Raw genomic sequence first — 15,105 nt, forward strand, 5'->3', positions numbered from 1 at the left:
AAAATGTGTTATTTGAGCTACTCTTGCATGAATAGATACAATGCTGTATTAATGCTTACTCAAATACACACTCGCACATATACACACTAAAAGGATGGTGTTTTGATGTTGTTTACTCAAAACAAAAATTCATTTTACATGAAAACCCATTCGCGTTCCTGAACATCCAGAAAAACTGACTGAAGCTCCTTCATGCTGAGTAGAGCTGACTGCTCTGATATACAGACTGTCATCATTCATTTCCTGCCTCATTGACACATAAACTGATGGATTTAATATGTTGTAATTGCCTTCTGTCACTCTTTTGCTTTTTCTCCAATTCTCTACACTCCTCTTCTCTACACTCATCATCTCCTCTCTTCTACCCTCCTCTCTCCTCCTCCAGACCGGTTGACAGCCTCACGGTGTCGTGGAAGCGTGATGGGCGTCGGCTGGCCAGTGGGCGTCGGCTCATTATTCCTGCCCCTACTTCTTCTGACACGGGGTTTTATGTTTGTGAAGCGTCGCTTAGCAACAGCACTGCCAAACCCGTGGAGGCAAGGGCACACCTCAGTGTAATGGGTAAGAAAAAAAGGCAGTTGTTCATTCACAAACACACATAGATACACTGCTAACATGATTACTCATGATTATCTTGGGTAGGTCTGACCCATCAAGACTAATGACCTCAACATGCGCCATTAATTCCTTCTTTTCTTGTACATTTTTGGCTCCAGGCACTGATTCATTCTGCTTATTCCTCCATTTATTCTTTTCTCTCCTGGAAGCATGACTGTGAAAACCCGCATCAGTGACTGTCAACTACAGGGCTACTCGAGCTGAATCTGTTGTCCACGCTCCCCAATAAACTGTCCATTGTAGTCCCAAACAGCTTTCACATTCATGTGCACACAGATTCATCCATGTGTGATCACAAAACACATGCATGCGTTTGTGTTCTCCGCGTTCACACGTAATCACAAAACAGCACCGCAGATGCACATGCCTCTTTGCCCGGCAGCTAAATTAGTTTTGTTCCCTGGAGTCGCCAATCAATAAGAGAACACTGAAAGCACTCAAACAGGAGTGTTCTTGTCACACTCCTCTCCTGTCCTTGATATGTGTGCGTAAATAGAAAACAACATACACGCAGGCAGGCGGTGTGTGATTGATGAAGCGAAACTTTTCTCCCCCAGTTCGTCAGCGTCTTTTTGATCTGCTGTGATTGTCGGAGCGAGGGAGCACCTAACGCAAAGAGAGCAAACTACCCACGCCTACAGAATACTCACTAGTTAGAAAAGACCTGCCTGAATATTTATACCCACCTCATTCTATTTCTGTGGCCCCCCTCGCCAGTTTTTGTACCCACTTCTCTCTGTCTTCCCCTCTCTCCACGTTATCTTCCTTCATTAGGCCAACAGGACTGTTAAGGCCTGCCTGGCAGGGGCAAAGTCTGCATGCATTCATATGTATCAGAGGAGTAGAGACTGATGAATACATTGGTACTGATCCTCTTTCTGCTATGGGCTCAACAGACCTTGATGCAATGAAAGGGATTCCTAAACAGAATAGTGTATGTGTCTGTGTGAAAAGAAGAGACAGCCTCAAAGGGATCCATTATTCAATTTCATTTCTTTTCTGCCCCGATCCACTAATCGGAATATGTATGACACCGCATACCGGTGCTATAGGCCGTACAGGCGACTACCGTTCCAAACAACAATATATCTGTTGTTGTTCTCCATCTTTGTTTTGCAGGCAGACAGCAGGGAATCCACGAAAGCTCAAATCTCTGAACCCAGCTACCCAAACACTCCAAAATGTGTTTTGTTGTATTTGTGCGTCTAGGTCCTTGCACTCACCTGACTGAAGGGGATTAACGCATCTGTGTTATCGGTGTCACGCCACATGGCTGTTATTCATCTCTTGTTTTCCTGTTCTCCCCTCACTGCATGCTCCCTTCGTTCTCTTGTCAAAAAAAAGGGAACTGTGTTGAATGCCACCATGCACAGTAAAGATAGGAGATGCACATACTAGTGGGTTTAAAAGTTACCACGAAGTAGTAGAGAACTTTAAAATCAGTGCAGTCAAGTAGAATGAATGTAGCAGCAACATGGGAGTCTACAGTGTAGCTGTCCTCACACATACACACACACACACACGTGCACGCACGGCTTGATCAAACATGCAGTTTGTCTTTTTTTATTGCTATGTTACCCATCGACTGTGCAAAGAAATGAAGGAGAAACTGGGAGAAATAACACTGGAGGAAAGGGATTTTATTTTCTCTTTCTCTTTAAAGCACAGCAGCGTTAAAATGACATCATTGTGTCAAAAACATTATTATTGTCTGTTCTTATTGTACAGAGCCTTAGAAAAGAAGTACAGAAATAAAACTCCTATTAAAATGCCTTCTCATCATTCGATAAGGGTTATATCTTTGTGACAGCCAGTATGCACATTCATTATTTAGTGCATGCGCCGGACATTTCATTTTCCTCAAAGTCATTTTTCAGTGAACAGGTGCCACTACAGTGTGGAGCCACTTTTCCAGAGATGCCAGACTGAAAATGAATTAGCCAGTCTGTCTCCCTCTCTCCCTCTCAGGCCCTGCTGTGTCAATATCTCTCGCTAAATATTAACAAATGTTTTTGAAAGAAATGGATCATATGCAGGAGTGGGTTTTCTTTTTCTTTTTTTTATAACATGTAGTATTACATTACACCAAAAGGCATATATTCACAATCAAATCAAGGATTTTATTTTATTTCTTTTTAAACTCAGAGCTGCTGTCAGCACTTGGAGAGACACTGGTGAAGATGTTTAGAGGGAACAGTTATTGGCAGGGAAATGGAGTAGTTTAAAAAGGGGGTTGTTTCCCTTGGGAAACCAGGAGAATGTGTTTTTCTGTGACTGTGTGGAAGTCATTTCACAGGGCATATAGACTGAAAACCTGCCTTGCAATGACACTCAAGCTACTCAGGGCCAAGAGGGGGACCCATTTTTATTCTGCAGTGCTGAGTTCTTTACTCCCAAGTCTCTTCTCTACTAAAGAATAAATACTTGGAGAGGGCAAACTCCCAGTTCTCCTTTAAAGATTTTTTTCCCAGATATTTAATGATTAAACACGTTCCCTAAGCCTTTTTTGGGGGCCCTGTTATTAGTAGTTCAGACATGTTGCACACAGCAGGGAGTGCCAGTGTTTGTTGCTTGTGTGAGATGTTTTTTTATGCATACATGATACAGAATGTGATGCATATTTTAATGCTTTACATTGTTTCCTGCAGAACCACCATCTCTGACTGCTCAGCCCAAAAGGAAGATCTTTGCTGAGCTCGACAGGAATGTGGATATCCCCTGCCTCGCTACAGGTACACTGTGTGTGTGTGTGTGTGTGTGTGTGTGTGTGTGTGTGTGAGAGAGAGAGAGAAAGCGTAAACCTTAAAGTCTCAGTATGCATAAAATTAACTAGGTTGCCCGACACTAGAAGGATGTGGCAAGAAGCCTGCTGTCAGGCTTATGTTTCCATCAAAAAGTGGTGGAAAAGTTGGTAATAAAAGCAAAGTATAACAAAGTGCAGTGGAAACTAACTTTGGCAATAAATCATGACGTACATGCAGCATGTGTCTCAAACGTCACTCAAACTTCTGCTTCACTAGAGAGATGAAAACATCAGATCTGTGTGGAGCGATTAGGAGACTGTAATGTTCCTCAAATTAAGGAAAATTTTTCTCCTAGAAGACATTAAAGTATAACTAAGTTAATACATGAAATATACAAAACTGCCGTATTTCTGTCACATTTTCCAAATGGGTTTCCATCATTTGAGATTTGACAGGTGCTCCTCTAATTACATCATCTTGCTGCACACTCTTTTTCTCTTCCTCTGCAGTGGTTTAATCGTACCTGGCTGGAGAATTTGTGTCACCAACCGTCAATCTCAGTTCACCCAATTCTCAGTATTTACACCTTAAAAGCTGCAAATGGAAACGTGGATTAATTAGTGTTTTCTTTTGTTGATTTTCTGGAAATTCAGTTAAAATCTTGTCTGGTGTTTAGATGGAAATTTGACTTGAGAATGGGACGAGGCACACTTGTACAGATGGACATTAGGGCATGCAGTGTCTCCTTGAAGCTGTTAATGGCGTTGCATTTGTATCCTGAACGAAGACTATTACACACACCTGGTCATAGGTGATGGTCCTGCCAAGTAGCTCAAGCTCAGATTATTTTAGGTTGACTCCGTCCAATCACATCAATGTGAGGTTTGACGTCAGTCAGTATGTGTACAAGTTAGATTGAAGGCTTCTTCAGCGGGGACACTGTACTTTCAGCAGTGGGAGCGGATTAACATGCTGAGTTCAAGCCTGAAAATGGCACTTGTTAACGTCTCTTGTTTTTAAATGGATTACATGAGGAGTGCTGTGTCCACTCCTTATTTGAGCAGGAGTGGACACAGCACTGAAAACTGCACCACATTCCCTCTCTCTCTCTCTCTCTCTCTCTCTCTCTCACACACATACACTGAGCGAGTTTATGTTCCTCCTCGGTAATCTGATACAGTGGCAGTGTAATTAAATAGCAGAGGCCTGAGGGTATGGAAAGAGGGATGAAGGCTGAGAGAAGGAACGAGGGAAGGAGGAAAGACAGAGTGTAGAGTGACAGAGTGAGCGAGACAAGGAGGCGGTGAAAAATACTTCACGCATGTCTGTGAAAGCTTGACGCCAACAGATTGAGAAAAAGTGTGGAATTCATCTCTCCCTCCCTCAAACACCCGCACACACACACACACACACACACACACACACCAATGTGGAGGGTTGAGACAGAGTAATTGCATGAGCCCCCTGCCTGTCATATCTGGCATGTCTGTCAGGCAGGTGGGTGCTGATACTGTAGATATTCGGTGTGCTGCTCTTTCCCGCATCTTTTATTCACAATGTTTTCTGGCCCTTTCTGCCACCCTTACCCTAACACCCACACCCTCCAATCAATATATTATTAGCAGTCATTATGCCCACATGCATATTTATAGGGAGAGAGTGGATAACAGTGAAGAAAGATTGGCCAAAAGAGTGTGTGTGGCTGTTTTAGTGGGAGTTGGAGCAATTTGCTCAGCAGTGAGGTCAGCTGGCTTGTTATTAAGGAAATTGAAAATTTTCTCCCTGTGTGTGTGTGTGTGTGTGTGTGTGTGTGTGTGTGTGTGTGTGTGTGTGTGTGTTCGTTCATTTTTTTGTGTAAATGTTCATGTGTAGGCGTGCCCCAGCCCAGGATAGAGTGGTATAAGGACGCGGTGCCTCTTTCCAAACTGGCCAACCCTCGCTACAAGGTCACCACAGCAACCGGGCTGACGGTGCGCAGGGTGCAGCCAGGAGACGGAGGAATATTCCAGTGCTTTGCTCGCAACGCTGCTGGAGAGACCGAGGCACACACACAGCTCCTTGTGTCCAGTGAGTTTGTCTGACACACACAGTCAAACACACTTCCTGTATATAAACACCAACAGTCACATTGGCTGTGCTCTTAAACACCAGTGTATTTTACGTTGATTTCTCCGTCTGAATGCCACTGTTATCTTTCCATTTTACTTTGTTTGTCTATTATGTTCCTTATTTGTTTGTGTCACTTTCTTTATTACAGTGGCTTATATAAATGTAATTGGTTTTTAACGGCTGCAACTTAACTGGTTGATCATTTAGTCTCTAAAGTGTCAGAGCATAGTAACAAATGTCCATCATAGTTTCCTAAAGGCCGAGGTGATATCATTGAATTGTTTGTTTTCCCCATACATACATTATAGAACCTAAACATTTCCAGTTTCCTATGGAATTAAAGACAAAGTAAAGCAGGAAACCCCTTGAGTTGAAAGTAATTGAATGCTAAGAAATTACCTGATTATTTTTTGACAAATCAGTCAATCAACTCTTTTGTTCTTACATCCCACTTTATATACCACACAGGTACATGCAGGCATTTGCTGCTAATATGCGCTGCAGACCAAGTGTCAGCAGTCATTAACTCTCATTTGAAAATAACATGCCTACTGAGCTGCTTTGTCTTGCAAAGAGAGTTTTAGTTGTTTTGCAGCTGCTGAAAAATAGCACCATTTCCCTAAGTTTTTCTTGGTATTGAAAAAAAACTGCCAATCACAGCATGAACTGAAACAAAATAGCCATTTTGCTTTTTAATTTTGAGGGAAGGTCCATGTCAGTTAATGTTCTGCCTTGACTTGATGGTTTGTAATGTGTGTTAGCTGTGAACGTATTTGTCTCTGTAGAGTTACATGCTGTTTATAGAGCGTTTGATTATAATTAAAAATCCCCATGGAGCTTCCCCACCACCACCTTCCGCATTTATGCACACACACGTAGCACCAGGTAATGAATAAAGCCTCCTGTTGATCGCAGAGGGAGCATTCGTGTTTAGATCAACACTGTCATACTTTTTGTACTGTTTTCTCTTTGACATTAAGCTTCACTCTTGCTCTAGTCTTTTCCCACAATCCTCTTTGTCTTCTCTCCTCTCTTGCTCTCACTCTGTGTTTCAGGTGTGGCCCCCACATTTACATCCCCCCCAACTGACCAAACAGTAACCGATGGCAACACAGCCTTGTTTACCTGCCAGACAAGTGGGGCTCCAAAACCTGCCATCACCTGGAGGAAAGGTAACAAGACCACACAGACTTTGTATTAAACACTGAGCACAGACATTAACGTAGACCCAGACATGCTGACATAATGTGTAATTAAAAATGTGTCTAATGACATAATTACTCTCCTCAAGGCTGATTTTCTCTCTCTCTCTCTCTCTGTAGGACTGCAGGTCTTAGCCAGCGGCTCTGTCCAGGTTCCCAGGTTCACACTATTGCAGTCAGGTGGTTTGCAGATTGAGCCAGTCAGCTACCAGGATTCAGGAGACTACACCTGCATCGCCTCCAACTCAGAGGGAACCATCAACGCCACTGCTACGCTCACCGTCTGGAGTGAGACACGCACGCTACGCTCAAACTGCTCAATATACATTTACTACACAGACTAAAGCAGATATGGAACACTAATTTATCTGCAGCTGTCCGATTGCATGAGCTCAGATTAGTGAACAGCACTGTGACTGGTTATCAATGCAGTGGGCTGGTGCAGTGGTGAGATAATTGTTTGATTGGCCAAGTAAGACGATGATTGATTAGCCAGTAAACTTATTGGTTGGTTGATTTTTTTTTTCTGTGTATGTCCTGACAACATCAGATTAAATATTGAGTTATTTTGGAGCAGGATACATTGAAATGCACACATTTGAAACATGGCTGTGTGTCTATTTTTCTCTGGTCTTTTTCAGGTCGTACAGTCATCTCTGTGCCTCCAACAGACCAGCGGGTTATCAAGGGAACTACTGCTATTCTGGACTGTAACGCTACCCACGACCCCAGAGTCAATATCAGGTACCTGCTTGTCAGTTTCTGTGTTCATTACATGCATGCTTCATCTTATTAAACTGATCATTTATTTTTCATGTGCTATAAAACACATACTGTATAGAGTACACGTACACCTCTCTATTGCAGCTTCAAGTGGGATCGTGGTGGTGTGCCGGTCCCTCCAACCAGCGGGGGCCGTGTTTCTGTGCGCCGGGGCTCTCTCACTATTGGCCAGACGTGGTCAGGTGACATAGGGGATTACACCTGCACTGTGACTTCACAAGCTGGCAACGATTCTCGCTCTGCACGCCTCGAAGTCATGTGAGTTCAAAGAATCATGCAAACTGTTTTGAACATGTCACCCACTGTAATTTCTGCCTGTGCTGTTTCACTGTGGCAAATAATCCCCCAAGAAAACACAACACAGTCAGTTTTTCCTCCTCAGATGCTGTACAGATTAATTAAACAAGATGTAACATGTTAATTAGTGAGTTTTACAGGTCACACAGTCTCATAACACTGGATTCTAGATTTTTGTTACCTTTAGACTAGTTGTTTCCCCCTATTTCCGTAAACTAAGCCACTCACTGTAGCCTTATATTTAAAGCCACAACATTAAAACCACCTGCCTAACATAGTGGAGAACATAAGGCTTCCATGGATCTGGCTTGTTCCAGTGCATCCCCTCAATCAGATTGGGATCTCTTGTCCGTGTTCCTCGAGACATTTCTGAGCAGTTTTTGTAGCAAGATGCATTGCTCTGTTGCATGACGATGTACTTGTCTACATGTTTATTGTACGGTCAAGTAACATGCATGATGGCATCCTGGTTTGCCATGAATACGGATGTACTATGGTCTACAATCAATGTTTATGGTGGTGATCTGGTATTACGAGTTCAATAGTAACATCCAGTATGAATGAAGCACCCAAGGTTTCCCAGGAGAATATTGCATATGTATACATGAGGTAATACAGAAACAAATGTTATTCAACTTAATCTGCCATCATGACACAATGACATTGACTTTTCGTGCAGCAATGAAGTGGGAAAACAGTCGATCAAAGAACAATCTGGGTGATTCAAATTGCAGATATGATTGGCAGGGAGGATGCCTTGAGCTTGAGCATAGAAAAAAAAACTATGCAGAACATAATCTAGGAAAAGCAGCAGATAGGTAGTGTGACACATTGCGAAAATGTGAAAAAAAACAAACAAAACATTAATGTCATTTTATTTCAGTATTGTCTAATGGAATAATTGGTTGTTTCCAGTAATAAGTACGGTCTATTGGGGTCAGACACTCTATAAACCATAATGCAGACACCATTAAAATTGTAAGGTGTGAGAATGTGGCCAGTCAGTGTGAGTTATTATTAGACAGCAGCAATAGTTGTGTAAGGTCTATCAGGTACCTTGTACATGCAGTGCGCTCCCTGCTCTGTGAAACCAAAGCCCTATTAGTCTTAGCGTGTAAAATTTACACGGACAGCGTGTTTGTATGCGTGAGTGCTTTCATGTGGTTGTGGGTGAACACATTCCAAACGTGTCACACTTTGTGCGTCTGGTATGAGCCTACATTCCTGGGGCCCAAACAAAAAAACATGCCACACACATACTTCAAGAGCATCCAACTCTCTGGCACACACAACCTCATTACGGCCACTATGAGGTAGTCAGGTCTTTATATATTAATAGACACTTGTATAATATATTTATAAAAGGCACTTATGATATATTAATACAATTGCAGGGTAGGAGAGAGATAGAACATGAGTCCACATCCCCCTGAATTATAGAAAGACAAGAGGTTATGTGTGTCAAACTTAAAGGGAGTGAATGTCTGTCTGTGGCTGCGCGAAAACACGTGCGGAAACGTATAGATTCCTGTATGACTGTAAGTGTGTATGTGTACCCGTGTGAATGACATTCTCGTTAGCTCAGTATCAACGGGTCATAGAGGCTAACAGACGCTGGCGGCTGAGGAGACAGACTAATTACCAGCAGGTTATTGGTTCAACTCCCGCAAGACCCATCCATGTGTTCATGAGGGTGTGTCCTTGCATATTTGTGTGTGTGTGTTTTGTGAGGCATGTGTGAAGGTAGCTGCTCTAACATTCTCTAAGCTCATCCATTAATTAATACGATCATGTCAGCTCAGAAAAGAAAACATCATTCTCATTTTCCCTTGCTCCCTCTCTGCCTCATTCACTGCCATCCTTGCTCCTTCTTCTTCTTGTGTGCACTACTCTCCCTCGCCTTCTGACATTATGTCTTACTCTTCATTCATCTCTCGCTCTCTCTCTCTCTGTTTCCCTCATTTTCTGACTCACTACCCACTTGAATATTAAAATGTGAAGCGGTACACAAGCAAAAACAGAAGCTGAAACGTTTTTTTAACTCTGCATCATAATCTGATGAAATTAATTAGAGCCCGCAGTGTGTCAGAGGAGACCCCTTGGAAAGGATATTCACACATCTATGATTGTTTAGTAATAATTAATGGGCTTATGAATATGAGATACAGCTAGTTTGGGCACAAGGGACCATGTCTTTCATCATGATTTCAGTGTAAATATATTTATTTTGTTCTTTATGCGCTGTGTTAATATCCTCACTCCTGTTATCTCTGCTAGCACCTGTAGCCTTCATATAGAGGGACACTTCCCGTTCCCTGTCCTCCTTTAAGGCAGCTATTTTTTAAAGAGAGTTATGATGCATTAAAATCGGTATAATCAAATGTCTGCACACACTTTATTGCTTTCATGAATATATCGGTGTTGCTTGCTTTGTTATTAACATGGCAGGGATGGGCAAACATCCACAGGCCTAATGTCTGGAGAATTTTTTTTAATAGATGGTGTGAGATAGATTTGTAGAAAAAATATATCACCATAAAAATATGCAAGCCAAATTTAAAATAAAAGATATTGCCCACGGAAAGTGATCCTGGACCAGACCCAGGAATCAACCTAAGTGTCAACATTAGTCTGCCACACATATCTAATAGAAAAGCCTAACACAGGAATCAAATATCTGTCTAATGAAAAGTCTTGGCACTTTGTCACAGACTTGTTTATGAGACACAAATCCATAAATGTGTAATTTCATGTTCAGACACACTCTTTTGTCGAGATGTAGACGTTAAAGGAATAGTTTCACATACTGAGTAACAGACTTACTTGCTTTCAAGCTGAGTTAGATGACAGGGTTGACATTCACATCCACACAGTAAATATGTAGCTACTGTGAGCAGTCACAGCAGTGTGAGCATAGCAAAAAGACTGGAAACAGGGACACACATAGCCTGGCTTTGTCTAAAGGTAACATATTGGGGTTATTGCAATTAGGAGTTTCCAAATTATACAGAGTTTTCATGTCACCATTCAATTCATAATTTTGTCTGTCCATCACTGAGTGTAATAGATTTAATGAATATTGTTTTATTTTACTTGCAACTGTCATACAGTCAACTCTGTAATTTTGCAACTGTTTTGAGTTGTCCAGTGATTGCATTTAAGCATGGATCGTATATGATGTGGCAGCACAGCGCACCCTTCACTGCTTAGATTATGTTACTTTTGGATGGACAGAGCTAAGCTAGTTGTTCTGCTATTTCCTGTCTTTGTGCTAAGCTAAGCTAACAGGTTGTTGGGTACAGATTCACATTCAGCTTACAGACCTGCGAGTGGAATCAGTCGTCTCATCTGACTCATAGCAAGAAAGTGAATTAACAGATTTCCCCAAATGCTGCCGAACTGTTCCTCTAAAGACTTGGTTCTGGTTCCGTAGAATTCACAGCATATGTGATGTTGTCTTGTCTTTGTCCTTTTTAGTGAGCTGCCGCACTCTCCTCGCTCCCTGACAGCCCGTCTCAACGACTCTGACTCCCGCTCCGTCCTCCTGTCCTGGCTACGCCCCTTCGATGGGAACTCCCCTCTTCTGTACTACCTGCTGGAGCTCTCAGAGAACAGTACGTGTGTGTGTGTGTGTGTGTGTGTGTGTGTGTGTGTGTGTGTGTGTGTGTGCCTTCATGTGTCCGAGCATTCTTTATAGTCCCTGAGCGGCAAACAGCTGTTCACTTGCTGTCTACCAGGCACTGACACACACTCATTTACAAGAGGTAGACATATGGAGAATGGTGTTGCTGTGTGAATGTACATCCAGGTTCCCTTATAAATAAACTCCTATTTCCCCCTCCCTCCTTCACCCTTTCTCTCCTCTCTTTTTCTCTCTGTCCCCCGCTCTCTCTACCACAGATGTTTCAACAGCAGGCTGGCTCTCTGTCAAATGAGAAATGGGGGAGAGAGAGAGATGAGAGAGGGACTGAGGAGTAGAGTGACAGGAGAAACAGACTGTAGAGCCACTCTGGCTCCCACTATAAACTAGGGGGATGGATTGTTTGGTGGACATTAGATGCAGAGCCAAGCGTGTGAGCACACAACTGCAGGACCAGGGCTGATGGACAAATGTCAAATGTTAATGTAGTTTGACATTTTAAATAATCTTCATTCTGGTAACTTTTAGGTTCCTGTCGTTGCCATTTCAACAGCTGCTCTGTGGCATCGTCGAAAATATGGCAGAATAATGACAGAAAAGAAAATTACGTATTATCAGGAGAGAGACGAGAGAAAATGTGGCAGGCGACAAAAAAGGGGGGGGGGGGGGGGGGGGCGAAAGACGAGGAATGCTGAGAGCCTAAACGTCGATTTCAGAGAAGACTGAGCTCAGACAGTGAGGAATGGATGAGAGTTTTGCGTACGCTGATTACCCACTCTGTGTGTGTGTCTGTGTGTGTCTGTGTGTATGTGTGTGTGTGTGCTTGTTATATATTAGATTTTTTGTATTGTATTTCAGAGAGAATGGTCCACTATAAATGCGGTGTATTTTCACGTCAGACAATGGCTCTAATACACTTGGTGGGTTCACCTAAAATGGCACACACTCTATCCCTCTCTCTCTCTCACACACACACACACACACACATAGACATGTGGCTGGTGCAGTGATAATAGTATAACTGTCTGTGGTATCTTCAGGACAAAGATAAGCTGGCAACTATATACAGCAGTATCTGTGCTTCTTTATTAATCCCTCTCTTCCCTCTAAACTTTCTTTCTTGTTGCATCCTATAGTACCTCTTTGCTTTTAATTCCCTCCCCCAAGCTTACCCCCCCGTCCCTCTCTAAAGTCTTTCCTTGCTTCTTTTATCTTTTCCTCCCCTCTTTCCCTTTTGATTCATGGGTCCCGAGTGTTTCCGTTTGTCCTGCCTCAGCCAGATATTATCAGCCTCTAATCTTTGTGTCTTCTGTCTAGACTCTCCATGGAAGGTTTACCTATCAGAGGTCGATCCCGCGGTGACCGAGGTATCAGTGGGCGGGCTCACACCTGCCAGGACCTATCAGTTCAGACTTTGTGCTGTCAATCAAGTGGGCAGGGGTCAGTACAGTGCAGAGACTCAGAGGTAAGAGCACACACTTTGTTAAACAAAAAATTAAAACTTCTTGTGAGGCTGCACTGCTATTTCACTGATGTCTTCCAAAAAAGCACGAAACTTGTTTTTTTTATGTAGAACATGTTATGATTTGTGTGAAACAGATTTTTTTTTCACCCTGTTCCGTCTCCGTCTGTAATAGACTTGGTCACACTGCCTCTCACAAACTGGGGAATGAATAAACTGAAACCTTTCTACAGTCAAAAGGCATAGTGTATGCACCCGCACACGCTCTAATTTGTGTATCTAAGTGTGTGAGCGAGCGCGTGCGTGCGTGTGATATTGTGTATGTTATCATGAGCATGAATAGGGATATGGGATTCAGAAAGGGGATGAAACAGGGATGGATTCTAACAAGGCGAGGATGAAGGGAGCAGTCCTTTTTGTTTAGAATCCATTTCCTTTTGCAATGAGCAATTTATATTCATCACATCCATGCTGTAGATGTCTACTTGTGTGTGTGTGTTTGTGTGTATTTCTCTGCCAGTCTCCTTCCATCGCACATAGTGAACTAAGCAGCGAAAAATGAAGAAATTAACAGTTCTGCGTGTCTGTGTGCACAAGTGTGTGTAAAAGAGAGGGTGATTTGGCCTGAAAAGTAAATAAATTGCTGTGCAGATGTTTTATACTTGTGTGTGTGTGTGTGTGTGTGTGTGTGTGTGTGTATGTGTGTGTGTTTGCATATTTATCCCAAGAGAAAACACTAATGGGGGTAATTATGATGCCTTAGCACTGATGGAACTGGATAGAGTGAAAGAGGGTTGGAGGAGGTGTGGCAGGCCTCTTAACAATTTTTGCCCCTGAATACACACATACACCAGATCCCACCGACATTCATGCACAATACAGCAGATGTGATGGAGCATTGTAGTAGTAGACACCCACATACACACATAAACATGGTTTTGTCTGGCTGAGGATACTGACCATAGGCAGATGCCAGTTGTTGTCCTGCCAAATAGACTCTCAGCAACAACAGCAGCTGTGGACGTTGCCACCAGATATTCACACACCTCAGATTACAGTCTCCTTTCAGTTCCCCTCTCCTCTGCTTGCTGTTTTTCTGTTCTCTGTCCTAGCCTTCTCCGCAGTGAATCTTTCTCTCCTCTGATTTTCCTTTTATTCAAAGTGTTTGAATGCTTTTCATTTTCTGTCATTACTCTTCTTCTGCATGCACCAGTATATTGTTTGTGTCCCATTAGCCATTCTGCTACCTAGCCCACACAGCCCAGGGTTGGTTGTTAGAGGCCCTGGAGAATAGATTGGATTGATCCTCTCCAAATGAATGACTGGCAGCGAGACAAGTCATCACTGGTCAGTGTATCAGACCAGATGGATACCTCTCTTCTTTGGTGTTTGTTTCATACGTAACCACACACGCTTTGCTTCTCATCTGCTGGACGTTTGCCTGGGATGAAGGCAAGCACACGAGCTGCAGATGCCAAGGCGCCCGCCTCAGTTGACACACAGGGAGAGTGAGGCTAGAGTAAAATGTCCTGCAGAAGTCTAGAGTGCCAAATGAGAAGGATGACAAAACGCAGTAATGTGGACAGAGTGAGGGAATGGAACAGAGAGTGGAGAAGAAGCTTGTAATATTGATGACAAAAAGCGCTTATTAAAGTTTGAACTTCCAGCTGCTTCTGCACTCTCCCATTTTGTTCTTGTCCTGATTAGGATCTTTATCATAACAGCAGTAACTCTTACATTTTTTTTCTTGTCTTCATTGCCCCACATCATTACCCTGCCTTTCTTTCAGTGCTTGCCCTTATCCAGGAGAGTTCAAAGTGGCACGGAAAAAGTGTCCTGAGAGATGGACATCCATTAAGTGTGTATGAATGAATGTGATCAAAGCTGATCATTGCTTCTAAATGCTGAAACTCTGTCCATGAATCCAATTATACCATCTGGAGTATCACACACACATTTACTCATGCATAACCCACACTCACACCATTACCATCTTTAAAGAGGACGCATTAACAGAGGAAAGGCAGATTATACATAAATGCCTTGAACTCTGGGCATCATCAGAACATTAAAGCATCAATCTCAGCTCTCTTTGCTTTTCTTCTTATTTTTTATTCCAGCTGTTCAGTCAGAACCAGAACACATCAGAATGATTGAATTCTAGATGTGAGATGAAATAACCTACATAGACACAAGCTGTAGCATGTACACGCCTGATGTGCATTTTAATGTAACGATTAATGCTTTCGT

General features: G+C 42.7%; 1 protein-coding gene across 2 annotated transcripts in view; it reads left to right on the forward strand.

Moving 5' to 3' along the window:
• The window catches only part of sdk1b (sidekick cell adhesion molecule 1b), a 218,953-nt gene that overhangs the window by 138,963 nt on the left and 64,885 nt on the right, over positions 1-15,105 (forward strand). For both annotated transcript variants that reach the window (XM_018684437.2, XM_018684438.2), the window contains 9 exons: positions 386-561; positions 3,267-3,350; positions 5,235-5,429; positions 6,527-6,643; positions 6,794-6,961; positions 7,315-7,417; positions 7,541-7,714; positions 11,231-11,367; positions 12,711-12,858. In XM_018684437.2, the coding sequence (XP_018539953.1) occupies positions 386-561; positions 3,267-3,350; positions 5,235-5,429; positions 6,527-6,643; positions 6,794-6,961; positions 7,315-7,417; positions 7,541-7,714; positions 11,231-11,367; positions 12,711-12,858 (1,302 nt within the window). The remainder of the gene's footprint in view (positions 1-385; positions 562-3,266; positions 3,351-5,234; positions 5,430-6,526; positions 6,644-6,793; positions 6,962-7,314; positions 7,418-7,540; positions 7,715-11,230; positions 11,368-12,710; positions 12,859-15,105) is intronic.

Source organism: Lates calcarifer, linkage group LG5 (assembly GCF_001640805.2).
Source record: "Lates calcarifer isolate ASB-BC8 linkage group LG5, TLL_Latcal_v3, whole genome shotgun sequence".
NCBI lineage: Eukaryota > Metazoa > Chordata > Actinopteri > Centropomidae > Lates > Lates calcarifer.